Source organism: Sceloporus occidentalis, unplaced genomic scaffold, assembly GCF_023333645.1.
Source record: "Sceloporus occidentalis isolate IW3139 unplaced genomic scaffold, rSceOcc1.0.p SCAF_8, whole genome shotgun sequence".
Classification (NCBI taxonomy): domain Eukaryota; kingdom Metazoa; phylum Chordata; class Lepidosauria; order Squamata; family Phrynosomatidae; genus Sceloporus; species Sceloporus occidentalis.
This window is the reverse complement of record NW_028316988.1, coordinates 23,067,444-23,085,207: the sequence shown is the minus strand read 5'-3', so window position 1 is coordinate 23,085,207 and position 17,764 is coordinate 23,067,444. Positions and strand designations below refer to the sequence as shown.

Here is a 17,764-nt window from a genome sequence, read left to right as displayed (position 1 = left end):
TCTGGGGCTGTGTCCTTGTGTGTATATATATATATGTCTACATATATTATTTTTAAATGGCCCTCTTTTCCCAGCCTTGCTTAAAAGAAACATGGGACACAGAAGAGGAAAGGCCAGAGCAATTGCCCTCTCCTTGACGGGAAGAAGCCTCTGCAGCATCTTTAAAGCCCCCCAGGCCTCTGCCCAGGAGCTCTGTGTGCTTCCAGAGCCTTCCCTCCCTCAGGCCCTTCTCTTTGGGGAAGGCGGCCGCAGTCATGGTGGGAACCATGCCCAGGCCCTGGACACGATGCATGAGGAGGGGGCATTTCCTCGCTTTGGAGGGCAGCTGGCTTCCCTTCCCATTCACATTGTTTTCCTCTTGTCACCCCACTTTTGCCTTTGGAACCCCCCCCCCAAAGTCCCCAAAGCTTCCATCTCCCAAATGCCAAGGGAGCAGATGGTTGCCACAGCAACCTGGTGAATGACGCATTTTGGGATTTGCCAAGCAAAGGCCTGAGGGGGACATGCCATTTTGAAATGTGTGTGTGGTGCGGGTTTGGGAGAGGAAGGCAGCGGCAGAGAAAAACACTAGCACCACCGAGAGGAGGAAGGGCACCATGCCTGGCCCACCACAAAGAGGGACACAGGGGCAATGTGCCTTGGGCTCCTTGGCTTTGGGCTTTGCCATGGCCCTGGGGAGCCCACAGCTTCTGCTCAGCCATGGCAAACACACAGACCCAGGCCCATTTCTCCCCAGAACAAGAGAAAGGAACCGTTACGCATGGGAGTGACACAGGGAGGGAAGGCAGTGGGTGTGCATGGAGGCTGCAGGGAGGCAGCCCTGGTTGCCACATGGTCTCTCTCGCACCCACATCCCCTTGCGGCCAGAGGGACAGGCTCTGACCTCATCCGTTGTCCAAGGGCACCTCTACGGGCATCTCTTGTGCCTCCGATGGGCCCACTGCTCATCACAGCATTGAGACTCTGGATGGAGGGCCAAAGGCTCAGCATGTGGAAAACAGGCTTTGGAAGCTTATGGTGGCCTTTCAAAGCAGAGGCAGGGGCCTGTCTTTGGCACACATGGCCATCTTTCCTTCCTGAAAGTGTTCCCATACCCCTCTCACGCCCCATTTGGCTGGCTGGCTTTGGCACCGATGGAGAGGAACCCCACAGATCCTGCAACCCATGGCATGAGGCTCTCCGTGCCCAAGACCGAGGTGGCCCCAACTGGCCAGAGTGCCCCAGACCAACAGTGAGTGACCTCTGTGGCATGGATAGAGATCAGCCTCCCTCCTGGAGCTCACCCTGAAATGGGCCAGAGTTACAGAGAGAGAGAGAGGGAAGGGTCATAGCACCCTTTTGAAGGCGGGGGTACCGGGATGGTAGTGATCCCCCATGAGAGGAAGGGGTTCCAGCTAAGGCTCCACACACCCTCCACATTTCATAGACGGAAACTGGGAGACATGCAGCCAAGAAACCTCAGAGTGTGGTCAAGATGGCAACAGGTATCAATGAGGAAGAACAGATGAATTTAAGAGGCTCTGCAGCAGTTTGCTTTTGCCGGAGCCCCCAGAGAAGGGCAGGACTCAGCCCCTCTTCTTCCCTAATGAGACGATGGAGGGCAAATGGCACTTTGAAGGCAGTTTGTAGCAACTGAAGGAAACTGTGGGTGAAGAAGGGAAAGGAGGAGCAGAGAGAAATCAGGACATTTTAAAAGCATCTGAGAAAGTGGGGTGACAGAGGATTACCTGGGACTCTCTGTGCCAAACTGAGACAGTTTGAAGGGAGGCCCCAGGTAATAAAGGAGACCCTCCTTTTCCAAGTACTGAGAGGTGGACCTCCCTCACCCTCCGTCCATCTTTGGCCAAAGGTGGACATTGAGCCAGGAAAGGCCAAAGTCTAGATGGGACCCCTGCCAGAAAACCCAAAGAACAATGCCAGCCGCCGGAAGGATGTTGGGATAAATCCGTTTTTATTCATTCAAGGAAGACTATTTTCTAGAATAAAGGCTACATTGTACCATTGGTTGGTTTCCATTTTATTATTACATCATCATCATCATTTTCATTATTAATATTATTTGTTAGTAGTAGTTAGCAGTAGTATTAATAGTAATAGTAGCATATTGTTATGTTGCGTCTTTTGTGGTTTCTCTTTCTTTCTCTTTTATAAAAAAGCCAGTTATGCGCAGGAGCGGATCACCCTTGTCGTCATAGTTGGCGTCATGCGTGCTGGCATCCGAGAAAGAGAGAGAGAGAGATCTAACTGAAAGGAGAGACATCTATTTACAATGCAAAGGCTGCCTTTGTTGGGGGTCTGAGAAGCACCATCAATGGCTGGAGAGAAGTCGGGGATCTTAGCTGGGGAAGAAGGACCAGCCGTCGGTCCCATGGGCTGAAGCTGCACTAGAAAAGGGAGGGATGGTGGTACCTGCTAGGATTTGGACCCTCTGGCCGACTCTCCACAGCAGCAAAGGCCTCCAGTGCGAGAGATGCCAAGGGGAAATGAGCAAGGAGGAGGACCAACAGTGAACTCTGAGGGACAATGATGGCGCAGGGAGGGTTTCACAGCTGTGTGGCTCTTGGATGATCCACAAGTACTCCATGGAGGCTCCAGGTGGCCTTGCCTGGAAGGGGCCCAAACCCTGGGCCAAGCGTCCTGCGGAAGTGGATGGCCAAGCTGCCTCCAGGACTTGGGAGGTCACAGGTATGCAAATTGGGCCCATGGGACTGCCTCCCACTCCTGTGGATTCATTGACATGGAGTCGCTTGTCCTTACTGGGACCTTCCATTGCCACCTCAAACCCTCTCCTCCCAAACCCCCCACATTCACACACCCACTTATGCCACAAAAACTCTCTAGATATCATGAAGCACCACCGTCCTGGATGGGAAGGCAGCTAGTAGGCACCTTTGCAAGTCTTAGGATAGTCATAAGCACCCCATGCCGGGACGTTCCCCTTTCCAAGGTCTTTCCATCCCCTTCCTCACGTGAAGCATCTGGTGCAAGGGTGGCCAGGGGCACCTGTCTATTCCCTCCCTGCCCCTAGCCTCTGTGATGCTACGTCCGGCTGCTCCCTCGATCTGTCCAGGGTTGGGGCTAAGCCTTGGCCCAGTGGCAGAGGAAAGATCCTGCCCTTCATGTGTTGAGCGCATGAGAGGAAGGGGCTCCCTGAACCCCCGAGCGTCATCGCCACCCACCCACACTGAGAGTGTTGTCAACAAATCTACAGCTGTGTCCTGGGAAAGGGCCCATGGGCAGGGAGTGGCGCCCCGTCCTCTGTCTGTTTTAAGAAAAAGCCTGAGCACAAAACATTTGCCAAACAGGGCTGGCATTTTCACAAACTGCAAGCAAAAAGACCTCTGCAGAGTCTTGCAGACAACAACTCCCCTTATCCTCAAAGATTCTAGAAGTAAACGAGTCAATAAATAAATAAATAAATAAGTAAATTAATAAATAATAAAGTAGGCATGAACTGGGGATACAAAAGATGAAAAGGAAGGAAGGAGCAGGAACAGAGGTGCAGTTTGTGTGGGGAGGAAGAGAGGCTATGAAGAAAGCAATAGAGAGACGGATTGGTCCGGGGCCAAGCTCTCCTCCTGTCCACACAGACACAGCCAGACGCACAATTGCATGTATCCCAGGGCCTCCACCTGCACATCCTGAAATCTCTATCTGGAACCATGAGGGGCCAGCCATTTGCTTTGCGATTGCTATCTTCAAAAACAAAGCAAGGGAAGGTGCATCCAAACTGACTGAAAGGTCCTGGATTTTGTTCCTGCTCTTTCCAATTTTGTATGTGCCTTCAAGTCACCTGTTGACCTATGGCAGCCATGTGAATTTCTCATAGGGTTTTCTTGGGCAAGGAATCATCAGAGGTGGTTTGCCAGATCCTTCCTCTGAAATAGAGCCTCCAGCACCTGGGATTATTTGGCAGCCTCCCAGCATAGGGCTAACTGGGGCAGACCCTCCTTGGTTTCCAAGATCAGAGGGGATCTGGTGCCAACTTCAGAAGCTGGTCTAAAAAAGTTTGGATCATTCCAGGAGCCAGCAGAGAATATTCTAGGATAAACAAAATGCAAATCAATCTCTAAAATGGAAAAGAACAGGAACCAAATCTGGGACTTGCTGGCCTTTTTACTCATTCCAAATCCTGTGCCTGAGAAGAGCAGGATTTGGCCCCACTCTCCTCTGCCATTGTCCTCCATCACCCAGAGGAGCCTCCTGCATCCTTGGTACACTCAGACTCTCTTCTGTGCCAGTGGAGCAAGGAATGGGGCAAAGAGGGCAAAGGGAAGCCAGACTCTTTACCACCGTCTTCCTTCTCCTCTTCATGCCCCCAAATGTCTCCAGGACAAGCCTGGCACCGTGTGCTGCCCCATTTCAGGGTGAGTCTTCAAGGTGCACCAAAGGACCCCCATCTTGCACTTCTGCATTGGTTTTTACTCTGGGCAGGCAGTGGTTCAAACTAGGAGGAGGGAAAGGTAGCCTGGTGCCCTCTAAGTTTGGAACCCCGGCTGGGAGGCCAGAGTTCCACAACACTTGTGCTCTTGTGCTCATTCTCCTCTAGTGGCAAGGGGGCCCTTTTCCACCCCACGGAGGAGCCGAGGGACCACTGGGGCCAATGCAGCCGGTGCCCAGCCAGGCTCTCACCCAGCTGCCCTTCTTGTGCCCCAGAGCAAGGCCCACCTGGAGCCCAGCAGACAGAGAGGGACAGACGGCCAGACCAAACCTTCACCTCCCAAGGGGCTGCCGGTGCTTTCCAAAGCAATTCAGGCTAGTCCGTGTCCCACTCCCAAATCCAAGTCGTCCCCCCCCCGGCCATCATCTGGGTACTCACCTCTCCCCCTCACCACTAGGCATGTGCTTTTTTGATTGGTTTTGTTACCTTGTTGCTTTAAAAACCAAACCACCTAAATTAAAAAATAAGTATATATCTGAAAGTCTGACGAGCGTATAAGTGGCAACGTTTACAGTCTGGCATATCAAGAGTTGCAATGAGGGGTGAAGAGGGAATGGGAAGAGAAGGAAGGCTGGCTGGCCGATTTTGGGGAGCTTTTTGGTCCCTGTCTCTATTGTGTTGGGGAGCTCAGTCCTCCTTGGAGTTGCAGGGGGGAATTTTCTCAGCCGGTCCTCCTGCGGCTGATCCCAGATGCCCCTGAAGCCTTGGCTCCAACTATGGAGACACCCCATCCTCTCTCCTCCATCCTTGGAGAGGCAGCGTTGCCCTTTGCTGCCCCTGGCATCAGCTGGTGGATCAGGTCTTGTGTTTGAATGGCACAGCCTGGCTGCAGCGTCACCTGCTTAGAAATTAAAATACCACTCTCCCGACACTTCCCCAGAAGTGTAATTTTGCCAAGAGGTTGAGGTCCACTGCTCTCTTCCTCCCAGAGGAGGGCCACCAGCTGTGGGTCAAAGAGGTCCAACGGCCTTTGGCTTCTGGCCAAAGAGGGAAGTTCTCAAGAAAAATTGTGCTCACGGTGGGTCAGCAGGGTTGCAAAGCCCAGTGGGGATTCGGCAGCATTTTGCTTGTCCACACACTTTTGAGTAAAGTCCTTAAGGACAGGCCGGGGAAGGAGCTGACCTGTGTGCGGAGGAATTGTGCATTTCTCTGGTTGTGCAGCTCACAGCAGCCTGGACGTTTTACAAGTGAGAGGATCTCTCCTCTCCCAGCAAGGCTGGTTGTTGGAGTGGAGCCGGATCGGGGCCAGGGGTCTCTCCTCCGCTCCAACCCTCTGGGCTCCCTGCTTGGAACTGAGGGAGGGGCTTCCCCATCTCCACCGGCGTTCCAGGTTCCGTCATGTGCTGAGCCATCGCATCCCTGTGTCCAGTCCTCCTCTCCTGCAAGAGTCAGAGGGAAGCAAGCAAGATGGTGGGCAAGAGAAGCAAGGAGAGAGCGATCATGTTTGTATCTCCACTGTCCAGGAGGACCCAGGAGCGCATCTCCCACATGCACCATTGCACTTTTGCACTGTTGCGTCTCCAGCGGGCAGAGAGGAGGAGAGTCTGTGGGCTTCGGCCAGCATCACAGTGGCCCAAATGCCATCACAGCACTTGAGTGATTGGGAGGAGAAAGAGCAGGAAGATGGAGGAATGGGACACCAACAATGAGGAGGAGGAGGAGGAGGAAGAGGATGGTGGTGGCGGCGAAGGAGAGTGGCGTACCCCTGCCCCTCCTCACATGAGGCTGCACTTCCCCTTGATTTTGTCTGTCCTCTTCTGCTTGTTGGAGCGCTTGCCGTCAATGTTGAGGCTCATGTTGCGGCGTTTCTCTAGGTTGAGCAGCTCCTGGAAGAGCTCCTTGACGTTGTAGTTCATCTTGGCGGAGGTCTCCATGAAGGCGCACTTCCACTCCTTGGCCACGGCCTCCCCCTCCTTGGTCTCCACCTCCCGCTGTGTTTCGTCGCACTTGTTGCCCACCAGCATGATGGGGATGCTCTCCACGCTGCCCTTGATCTGGACAATCTGCTGGTGGATGGGCCGCAGCTCCTCCAGCGACTGCCGGCTGGTGATGGAGAAGACCAGAACGAAGGCATGGCCCTTGGAGATGGAGAGGCGCTGCATGGCCGGGAACTGGTGGCTGCCCGTGGTGTCCGTGATCTGGAGGGTGCAGACGCTCTTATCACAGCTGATCACCTGCCGGTAGGTGTCCTCAATGGTGGGGATGTAGGTGTCCCGGAAGGTGCCCTTGACAAAGCGCAGCACCAGGGAGCTCTTGCCCACCCCGCCGGCCCCAAAGACCACCACGCGGTAGTCATTGCTTTGCTCCGGCATCTTCCTCCGGAGGTCGGGAACCTGGCAGGGAGAGAAAGCAGAAACACAGACCTTCAGAGACACCTTGCCTCTTACCCAGAAGGAAGAGCATGCCAAGAACAAATCAGACAATGAACTATTGAAAGCTGTCCACTTGTGAAAAGTGTATCTGTCTCCACATCCTCCCTGAAGGCAGTGATAGTGAGGGGAGAGGCAGCTAATGTTGGCATGGCGTATGTGTGTCCTGTTCCCTCCAACTTTTCGTAGATGAAAACCAGGACACGTGTGGCCAAGCACCACCAGAGCCTGGCCAAGATGATGGGAAATGTTATTCATCATGAGGAAAACCCAAGCCGGGAGAGGCTGCTGAAGCCTGCTTTTGCCTGAGCCAACAGGGAAGGACAAGATTTCCCTTTCCCCATCTCTCATGCCTTGCTGAGTTAATGGAGTGGCAATGGTTTTGCACTGAGCGTGCCTCCAAAGAGAATGTTCTTCAAAGTGGGAGTATTCCAAGAAGCAGACCCTCCTCTCCCAGGAGTCCCCTCAGGTGGATGGGCCTTTCCACGGACCATGGGCATCTCCCTCCAAGGGAGGGAGGGAGGGAGGGAGGGAAGGAAGGAAGGAAGGAAGGAAGGAAGGAAGGAAGGAAGGTCGGAGGGTCCAAGAATATGGAACCCAGTAAAGACTGCCTTTCAAGCACCGCTGCTGCTATAAATAAACCTAGTAGAAACCAGTATCAGAGGCCTATGCCAATGGCTGCCAAAGCACCTGCCTTTCCCACCTTCTCGCAATGCCCCCCCCCAACGGAGGAGGCAGCTTTTCTCTGTGTATTACAGATGGAGGAAAGGAAGAAAGCTGGAGGACCCTCTTGTGCCTCCTCTTCCTCTCAGCAGCTGCCTCTCAAACCTCCTTCCTCCCTCATGGCTCTTTCGACCGACCGAGAAACTCCTTGCCCTGGGAGCATCTGGTGAAGGGCAGAGGAGAAGACTCTCCCGTGGGAGGCCTGGGGAGCGGGATACGGGAGGAAAGACCACCTGCACCACCACCACCCCCACTGATTCATCAGGGCTTCCCATATTTCCAGGGGAGCGAATTTGCCAGAGGTGGTTAATCACTGGAGCGCCAAGCAGAAACCCATGCAACCGGGAGGAGGGAACCGCACTGCAGAACCGGAGGGCAGCTTTTACGGTGCCATTCCATTGCAGAATAGCATGGATGCGCCTGGTTGGACCCAAGGGTGATTCCTGGTCGGCAGCAGCAGCAGTCAGAGGAACTCAGTGCTACCAGGTTAAGATCACCCCAGACCCCTTTCTGCCTCAGTCTTGCATCTGCTGACATCGCAAACCTGGCTAGATTGCTTGCCCAGATGCTTATTTTTCTGGGTGGCTTCAGTTAAAGGGCTCAAGGAGGCTGATGTCAGGGCCTTTTTAGCCGTGGCACCCAGACGGAGGTGCGTTTCCTCCATTGGCAGCAGGTGCACCTTGCCTCCTTCTTCCAGAGGAAAGACACTTCCTTGCCTACCATCTTTCAACTTAGTGAGTTGCTTGGTTTTAACCAAATAATTTCAGGTTCACTCGCCTCTCTCCTGTTGCATCGGATGGAAGTGCAGATGCAGAGTCCACAAAAGCCAACTCCAAATAAAAATTGCTAGTCTTCAAGGGGCCACAAAGGGCTGCTGGTTGTTTCTTGCCCCCTTGAAATTCTGGTCTTGAGGCTCTGCTATTTTAATCGGCTTTAGACTTATCTGGCTGTCAGCTGCCTTGAGAGGGGAGATGGGGTGCAGGAGGTTCTGGGCTAGCTAAGGTATAGATCACTGAGCACCGGTTGGTCTTCCTGCCCTGTTTCTCTGGTGCCAATGGAGGGAGCCTCCTTCTGCCCCACCAGCGCCCCAAGGTCCCCCTCCCTCCCCTTGGCAAGGGTAGACCCCAGCTGCCTCCTCTTTCTTGCTGCCCAAGTGCTCTGTGGATGGCGTTGATCTGGTCCATCCTTTGCTCTCCTACCCCCAAAATCCAGGGTGTGGGGTCTTCTCGCGACTGGCATGACACCTTCCCTTTCCAGAATCCTCCATTTGGGGGTTGGCTACCCATAGAAGTCCAGGGCGAGTCGGCCGGTGGCATCGGCATCTCTGTGTTGGACCATCCGGTTTTTGTCCCCTTTTCAGCATCTCACTCCCTTCCCCCCAAAAAAAACCTGGTCCTGGCGGAAGGGCAGGACAACAGGCTTTGCTTCACTGCCCCAAGTGGAGGCATCCCATAATAGGATCAGCCTGCTTCTATTTCTGGACGCTTCTGCAAGTTGGCCAGATGGCCATCCTGGTCTCACCAGCAAGGCCGCTTGAGCGGAGCCAGACGCTTGGACATGCTGGAATTGTGGCCAATGTCCATCCGAGGCTGAGGGGACCCCTTGGGAAGGGGCTGGGCTGCCCCCTGTGTGGACTCCCCCTTTGCCTTCTCAGCCCCACTGACAGCATCCTCCGCTGGTTTGGGGTTTTGCAGCTGAGTCCCCCCAAACAAAGAGAAAGAGGCTGCAAGGGAGGACTCTGGGAGAAAGGGTTTGGGGGCACAGCCAGAGAAGAACCACAGGGCTTGTGATGGGGGCACTTAGGGACACAAGTGTGAAGCCCTTGGGGCACTTTGGGCAGGGCAGGACCATGTCCTGTGGCTCCAACTGAAAGTGTATCAGGGCAGGGAGAGAAGGAAGGAAGGGGACCATCATCGAATGAACCTGTAGAGCTCAATGGGAAGGAAATAAAGCCAAACATGGCTTGTTCTCGACTAAGCAGATGCAGAGCTTGGAGGCCATATATCTGGTGTGTAATGAGAATCTTTCCTCCTTTAATTTTTGGGAGATTTTTGTACTCTTTTAGATGAATTCCCCCTCCGCCCAAAACCAGGGACGTAGCCAAGGGGGGGGGGGTTCTTGGGGTACGGACCCCCCCTTCCCTTAGAAAAATGAATGGTGCGTGCTGCTGTGCCACCACACCCAAGCCCCAATATAATGGTGGCACTTAGTCCGGACCCCCCCTTCCTAAAATCCTGGTTACGTCCCTGCCAAAACCTTATTCAAAAAGCAACCCAGAGTGACAAACACTTTAACAAGTAACTTAATGTGTCACCTTTAAAGCATCAGCAAACTGCTTTTAAATTTGCAAGAAGTAATAGAAGCAATTATTATTTTTTGTAAAGTAACCTTCCCTGCTGTAAGGAACTACCAAGTTGGCCCGTTTGCAGGGCCTTCTCAGCCCAGAGGCTCTGGGAACGAAACAAAACTCAGTCCTGCAAAGCAGGCTGGGATGCCAGGAGACCTGGGTTTGAGCCCCACTTGGCCATGGAAAGGCACTGGGTGGCCTCAGGCAAGGAAGGCAATAGCAAACCTCCTCCTTGGAATGAATCTGACCAAGAAAGCTTTAGGAGAGAGTCAGCAGACTGGAGCCAAGGTGGGTCTGAGCATTGGGCCAGGACTGCAGGAGACCCGGGTTTGAATCTTCACTCAGCCACGGAAAACCAATGAGTCACATTCTCTCAGCCTCAGAGAAAGCTTTGCCAAGAAAATCCTGTGAGAGGGAAGCCTGTGAGTCACCTTAAGTCAGAAAGGGAGATGCTGCAGAGACCAGAAGAGAGACTCTGTCTGGATGCAGAGACCTCTCCTCGCTCTCCTCTAGAGATTTCCCCCGAACAACTGACCAGGAGACCTAGCAAGAGACATTTGGCCCCCAGATCCAGGGCCTGAGTTGCCAAAGGCTAGTGGAAAAGGCCAATTAGCGAGAGGAAAGGGATGGCTCTCTTGCTGCCTTTTTAAGGAGGAAAATGCTCCAACAGAAGTCAGCAGAGCTTTGCCCTCTGGAAGCAGAGGATGGTCTCTAGGTGCTCATTAAAATGGCAGTGGATTCCCTGAAGGGATGTCCTGGCATCACTTTAAAAGAGACAACAAGAGGGAAGCCAAGGTTTCATTTAGGAAGAACCAAACTCATCCATCCATCTGTCTGGGATGGCTCTTTTTAGGAAAGGAAAAGGTGCAGGTGCTCAGCAGGCGCCTTTTGCTTCCGCATCTCCCTCACAAGGCCCAGGGATGGGGCCTGAGAGCCTCTGAGCATGGACAGAGTCACTAGAGTGCCACCCTGGAACCAAAGAGGGGGGGGGGCCTTTGGCTGGCATTTGGAAGGGAATCATGACCTTCCTTCCTTCTTTCTTCCCTTCCTTCCTGAAATGGGCTCAGAGACCTGTGTCCTGCCGGATCCTTTGTTTCCTTTCCGGAGTCCCTCTCTCCTGGGGCCATTCATCCTCAGTCAGCCTTCAAAAAGCCATTTTCAGGGCAGCCTTGGGGCTCTTTCAGGGGGGCCAATGGAGAGGGACCCCTTCCCAGAGGGGCTCCTCAGGGCAAAGGGCAAGAGGCCCAAGGGGGCGGCTCTGGGACCCCCGGCTTCCCTGCTGGCCATTGCCTCCATTGGGGCCAGATGGGTCTCCGAGGGTCTTTCCCTGGCCAGACAAGGGCTCCGGGGCCCAGGCCTTGCCGGCCTTTCCTCCACTCTGATGATGGGATCTGGAGTTTTCCTGAGGGGCCTGTCCCCCCAAAAGAGAAAGGCCCGGAAGAGGGGTCCTGGGGCCACAAACACACACAGTGGGCCCTGAAGGGGCTCCATGGGAGGGGGGCTTGGGGGGAGGAGGGGGCTTTGCCCCCCAAGGTGCTCCCTCGCCCTCCCAAGGGAAGGAGGAAGAGGAGGGGAAGCATCAGCACCAGCATACTTTTTTGGGGGCAGAGGAGGATAATGCTGAGACCCCCCCTCCCTGCCTCTGGGCGTCGTATGGGGGGGTCTCCTGGGGGTCTGGAGGTAAGAGCCCTCTCCTCCTCCTCTTTTGCTCCGCGCAGGAGCCCTCCCCTCCCCTACTCCCTGCCCCTTCCCTCCTTTTTCGCAGTGGGGCTCAAGGGGGGGCCCACAAGAAAGGAGGACCCCCTCCAATTCATCTCACCTGGAGGAGGAGGAAGAAAAGGAGGAGGAGGAGGAGGAAGAGGAAGGCTCAGCCGGGCCCCGATCCGCGCAGCCTCCGCCGCCAAGCAGCCATCCGGAGGAAGGAAGGAAGGAGGGATGGAAGAAAGGAAGGAAGGAGAGAGAGGGACGGGCGGATGGATGGATGGAGGGAAAGACGGAGGCTGAGCCGAGGCTGCGTCGAAGGAAGGAGGGAGGGAAGCAGGGAGGGAGGCGCGTCACGTGTGAACGCCTCTGACACGGGGATGGAGCGGGAGGGAGGCGCCTCTGGAGGCCCAGGAGGGCGGGGGGCTCCCCTTCCTCGCACCCCTCCCCTGCCTCCTCCTTCTCCATCCATCCATCCACCCACCCACCCATCCTCTCTTTTCCCCCATTCATTGACTCTATCCTTGCTTCCTTCCTTCCCCCAGTTTGCCCAGTTGCCTCCTGCTGTTGGGGAAGACAGGGCCCTGGGCCTCAGGCAGTCAAAAGGCCTGGGTCAGCCTCAGGGGAGGCAGAGGAGCCAGGGCAGAAATGCCCGAAGGAAAGGAGGCCCCTTGGGGCCAAGGAAGGGAATGGTGGGGCCCATTGGCAGAAGAGGGCCAGGAGTTGCTCCAGGGGCAGCCTATCAGGGGGCCTCTCCCCCTCTGCAGAGGGACCCAGAGCAGAGAGGAGCCCCACAGATGGCCCTGGCTGAGAGAAGGGGCCTGGAGGGGCTAATCCTTGGGGCCGGAAAGAAGGCTTCTCTGCCCTGCCTCCAGCAAGGTTCTCCTGCCTTACTTTATGGTTAAACCTTACTCTGCAACAGCGTCCTTAGGGCACTTTAGCAGGAATCCTGCCAAGTCTTTCCCTTATCCATCTCAAATCTGGTCATTCTTAAAAATGTAACCAAATGGAATGGAGCCGTTCTCTTTCAACAGTGAAGCACACAAAGAGGAAAGAGTGTTTAAGAGAACCAAAGGCCTGTTACAGACTGCCAAAATAAAGCTGCTTCGGGTCTCTTTGGAGGTATGCTATTTAAATGACGCATAGGTCCTAAGAGTCCGGAGGTCGCGCCAAAGCCACACTCCATTCCTAAGCACTGGAGTGCAGCTTTGGTGCAGCTTCCGGATTCTTAGGATGCATGCATCATTTAAACAGCATACCTCCAAAGAGACCCAAAGCAGCTTTATTTTGGCAGTCTGTAACAGGCCAAAGAGAACCAAAGTGCTTTTGAGCCAGATCTCTCTGGCACTTTCCTGGCTCTGCCTTTTGGCTCCTGGCTCTCCATCGATGTGTTGACACAGTTTTGTCTGATGTCATTAGCTGCCTTTTGCAGACTGTCACTCTTTTGGCAAGCAAGCCACATGGTCCTTTTTTTGGGAAAGGAGTGAAACAAGGCCCCTGGGTCCCTACTCTCAAAACAGACTGACTTCAGGGCAATAGGCCCTCAAGGTCTCTTCCAGCTCTCTGGGTCCATGGCTTCCCTGAAAGACAGCAAGGGGTCAAGCTGGGCAGCACAGACCTAAACACACAAGAAATAACTAATGGAGGAGTGACCTGGCCCTCTGTTCTCCCAGAGAGGCCAAGGCCCACAAGATGGCTCCAGGCCCCTTCCCTTCTTGGAGGAGCAACACTAGCCTCTCTTTGCCATCTTCCCTCCATGGATGCCGGAAGCTGCCAGCATGGAAACACACTGGATGTTAAGAGACCTTCTTTCTGGCTCAAGGATAAACATGTTTCCCTTTATTAAGGCTGGTTCTCTGATTCCCCCTCCACCTTCTTTCCTACCTCTCTGGAGTCCCACCGTAACCACTGGGCAACGCTCCCTTCCTGAACCTGGACTGGATTTGTGGAGAGTCCCTCTGGGGTGATCCCTTCAAGAAGAGTTCCTCCCTGGTGATTCACGTGGCCAATTAATACCCAGCCGTTATTATTAATAGCGCCGCCTGAGGAGTCGAGGGAAACAGGAAGTCCCACGGACACGAAGCCGCCACCGCCGCCTTGCAGCTCTGCCCACAGAGGCCCTTTGATGGAGGCTGGGGTGATGCTAGGGGGCTTCCCCAGAGGGCTCTCTCAGGCCCAGCAGGGGAACCATTAGCCACACTGGGCAACCAGGCCTCCTGGCCCGTCGGACTCAGCGGGGACCAAAGGAGCCACGGCCGGCCGGGCAAGGAGCCAAACTAGGAAATAATGGCTGGCGGAAGAGCCTGGCTCCCAGCAGCCCACAGACTCATGGTCATCTCTTTGCAAAGGGAAAAGAAGCACTGCCGGCTGAGGATGCCCCATGGCTGACCCACAGGACATTCTCCCCATGGACTCAGGCAGCATTCCAGGTGCCATAGAAATCCTTCACCCGGTCAGACTGGGGATGGTGGGATTTGCAACCCAGTTGGCTGAAGGTTCAGGAGGTGCCTCCGTAGGACTGTTCACAAAAGATCATAAAAGAGATTTGGTGGTGTTTTTCTCATAAAGGATGCCTCGCCTCAACCAATGGATTCTGAATTATTTTTTAAATAGCTAAATCCAAAATAGCTCCAAACCCATTTTTGCTAAGGGCTTCCTCTCACAAAACTGGCCAGAATCAAGAAGGGAGATTTCTGCCATATTTGGAATTTCATTCTTTATGAAGACAGCCATTGAAAAAAAGGAAGAACAAAAAACATTTTAAAAAGGGGTTTTATTTAAATACTGGCTGACTAAAAAGCCAGCTGTTTTTAGCACAATGGCAATCTCTTTCAATCCTTCTGAACTAAGTCTAAGGAAAGGGGGAAAATAACAGCCACCAGCCGACCCTCAAGCAGGAATGTAATAAATAACACACACACACACACACTTGCATTTCTCCATGCTAAACTTAAGGAGGAAGGAAGGGATGTAGATGTGATTTTAAAACAAAACAAACAGAAAACACACCAAACTGACCACATTTTGCCTCGGAAACAGTCCCTGCAACATCCTCTCCAAAAGCAAGGCTTCTCCGAAAGACCAGACTCAAATTTGAATCCAGAGTAAGGTGGAAACAAGATTAGTGCAGAAACCAAACCTTTGGCCTAGGGAGCTCCCCCAAAATCAGATGCACCCCACAGTGGGACCCCAAAGCGCCTGTAATGCCCATGTCTGTGGAGCTGGTCAGAAAAATACAACCAAAGGGACCAGCGTGGAAGGTGCTTAGGCTTTGCCTGACGCAATGAGGCAAACTCTCAGACTTGCAGAAAACAGGGAGGTCTCAGGGGGCACTGCTCTGTAGGGCGGAAGAGGGGCAGCAGGAGAAAGACCCCTCCCCATTGGAGACGTCCAAGAACTGGCCCTAACCTAAACCATACAAAACAAAGCAGAGGATGGGAGTGGAGAACACACTGCTTATGACCCATGTTTTGATGCCTAAGCTAAATATTAGCAGCAGGAAAGAAGCAAGAAGTGGTGCTTGGAGGGCAAAAGTGCAGAGCCTGGGACCAGCCATCAGAGGCCCCTTTGGAAACCTTCTCTCTTTCCATTTTTCATTTGGGATATGGGGAGAAGGAATCAGACTCTTGCCTGGAAAAATAAAAGAGCCACCCAAGGCCATCTTGGCTCTGGGGAAAAATCCCTCATGGCGAGGGGGGCTCCTTGTTTTCCATAGAGAGCAAGAGTGACCTTTGGCCCCCTGGAATGCGAGAGTCATGCATCAGGTGGCCCCAACACCCCCATCGTCTGTTGACGTTTTCCCCTTTAGGATTCTTTCAGAACACAGAAGGGGGGTCGGTCTCAGCTGCCAAGGGCTCCCTGAGGACATAAATGGCTGGGCAGGGATGGATGGCGAAGGGCCACCCCTGCCCCACAGCCATGCCTGGCTGTCTCAGTGCAGGAGGAAGATGATGGCACGTGATTGCAAGAGGCCTCCTCCACCTGCGTCTTCAGCCCCTTCTCCGCCATCCCTGCAGTCATGAGGAGCCAGGCTGGCCAGGCATCGCCCGCTCGCTCTCACTCACCACTTGAAGAAGACCAGCCCGGCCAGGACAGCATAGCCCAGCACCAGGAAGAGGACCTTGAGGAGCCGGTCACTCTTCTCCTCCAGCTCCTTGGCCAGGATCTCAAAGAAGGTGACGAAGAGGAAGGTGCCCCCGGCCAGGCCTTGGAGGAGGACGGAGGCCACACTGCTTGCCACATTCTGGGCGCTCTCAATGCCCAGGCCAATCCCGATGCCCAGTGGGATCATCAGGCTGACGGCCACGGCCAGCTTAGCAGCCTCCCGCAGAGTCAGCCCGGTCTTGGCCATGCTGATGCCCAGGGCCACAGCCACCAGCGTCTCGTGGATGGCCACCCCCAGAAAGAGGCCGATCACACGGTCGCCCTCCTCCTGCAGGCCCAGGGCCAGCCCCTCAAAAACTGAGTGGGCCGACAGGGCAAAGACCAGGCTGAAGAGGCGCAGGGGCCCCGAGCGGGAGAGCTCCTGGACATTCAGGCCGTGGCTGTGGCTGTGCTCCGGGAGGCCGTGGGGGCGGTGGGCATGGGGGTTGCTGTGCCCCCAAGAGGCCTCAATGAAGGGGCTCTCGTACTCGGAGTCGCTGCCCGCGTCGGAGCCAGCGTTGAAGGTCTCCAGGTCGATGAAGGAGGGCTTCTCCTTCCGGAAGGTCAGGATCAGCTGCTCCGCAAAGACCGTCAGGAAGAAGCCCACCAGCATCAGTGTCTCCGCCAAAGGGTAGTCCGTCGTCACATTCCCCAGTTTCAGCACCTCTTGGAGCTGGGAAGGAGAAGGGAAAGGTGAATAAGATCCACTGTCAAGGCTCTGCTCCCCAGGTCTTTCTCCAAAGGCAGAGGCCAGATGGCTGCTGACTGAGTCCCAGCCCTGGAGGCCCCATTCTTTGCTGGGGCAGGGCTACCGTTCCTGGGGCCAACCCACCTACCTACGTACCTACCTTCTCTCTCACGGCGGGAAGCAGGGCATTGAAGCAGGTGGCCAAGAAGACACCTCCGCCGAAGGAGTTGCAGAGGGCGATGGCCCGCCTGGACCGGTGGGCTTTCTCGTAGTCAGCCTCGATGATCTTGACCGGCAACAGGGACCCTCCCAGCATCAGCACAAAGACCCCCACCAGGCACAGCACCTTGGCCACCAGCACCTTCATTGCGGCTCCGGCTGAGGGTCTCCCTCTGGTCAAGGGGTCAAGGAGAGTGGGTGCCACTGGGAGCCCAGGGGAGCCCTGCAGAGAAGGACGGAGGGGCCTCAGGGGCCTTGGCAGACTGCAAGCGGCAGGAGGGAAGCCCTTGGGAGCTCCGTTGGTTAGGACCACAAAACAGCCATGGCTGCCGCCCTCTCCCTCCTCCAATGCTTTTGTTCTCCAAGAGGCAGCCTCAGGGGAGCTCTTGCTCGCAGCAGGAGGAAGCCATGCCCCTCTGTCTGGAGGGGTCTGTGGGGCAGCCCTTGGAGCTGCGCTTAGGCCAGAGACCTCCTCTGAAGCAGGGCCCCCACCCAAAGGCTGTCCAGGCCTGACCCTGCTGAGCAGCCAGGCCTCTGGTGCCTCTGGGCCCTTTCCTATTCGCTCAGGAGAAGGGGAGGAAAAGGCACGGGCTCCTTATCAATGGCCCACCGAAGGAGAGCCGCCATGGCTGAGGCTGAAGGCCAGGAGTGGCTTAGCCTGGGGACTATGATTTATCATTACTATGGCAACTGCCAGGGGCTCAAAGAGGAGGCAGGAAGAGCGAGAAGGGCGGCGGGAAGAAGAGCAGAGAGAGCGAGGCACAAACAGCCGCCATGAGCGCCACAAGGCAGCCCACCTTCCGCAGCCATGCGCATGCGCACTAGGGAGCCCCCTCCCCGCCCGCCTCACCTCCGGCTCCGCTCTTCGCTCCTCCGCCGGTCATCGCTTCCTCCTCCTCGTCTTCCTCCTGCTTCCGCCCTCCCTTGGCAACTGCCTCGCTCCCCGCCGCCCATTGGATGCCCGGGAGCCACGGCGCCGCTCATTGGCCACCTCGCCCATCCGTCACGAATCTGCCCCCGAGCGAGACGCTCTCGCTGGCAGCACTTCCGGTACTTGCGCTAAAGGCTTCCGCCACTCCTTCTCACCGAAAATGGTGCCCGGCCAGGAACACGAGCCGCAGGAGGAAAGTTCC

General features: G+C 55.2%; 2 protein-coding genes across 3 annotated transcripts; both read right to left on the bottom strand.

Annotated features, from left to right (window-relative positions):
• Positions 1–1,939: 1,939 nt before the first annotated feature.
• Positions 1,940–11,954, bottom strand: LOC149308227 (GTP-binding protein Di-Ras1-like). The gene is made up of 2 exons (XM_089535361.1): positions 11,700–11,954; positions 1,940–6,774 (listed from the first exon to the last, which is right to left on the bottom strand). The coding sequence occupies exon 2, from the start codon at positions 6,751–6,753 to the stop codon at positions 6,157–6,159; it is 597 nt and encodes a 198-aa protein (XP_089391487.1). The 5' UTR covers positions 6,754–6,774; positions 11,700–11,954; the 3' UTR covers positions 1,940–6,156.
• A 2,381-nt stretch (positions 11,955–14,335) lies between these two features.
• Positions 14,336–17,614, bottom strand: LOC149308226 (zinc transporter ZIP3-like). 2 transcript variants are annotated; one of them, XM_089535359.1, is made up of 3 exons: positions 17,482–17,614; positions 16,573–16,854; positions 14,336–16,397 (listed from the first exon to the last, which is right to left on the bottom strand). In XM_089535359.1, exons 2-3 carry the CDS (start codon positions 16,777–16,779, stop codon positions 15,642–15,644), a joined length of 963 nt encoding a protein of 320 aa, XP_089391485.1. In that variant the 5' UTR covers positions 16,780–16,854; positions 17,482–17,614; the 3' UTR covers positions 14,336–15,641. The 2 variants fall into 2 exon arrangements, with proteins under 2 accessions (XP_089391485.1, XP_089391486.1); XM_089535360.1 differs by lacking the exon at positions 17,482–17,614 and having other exon boundaries at positions 16,573–17,458.
• Positions 17,615–17,764: the final 150 nt, after the last annotated feature.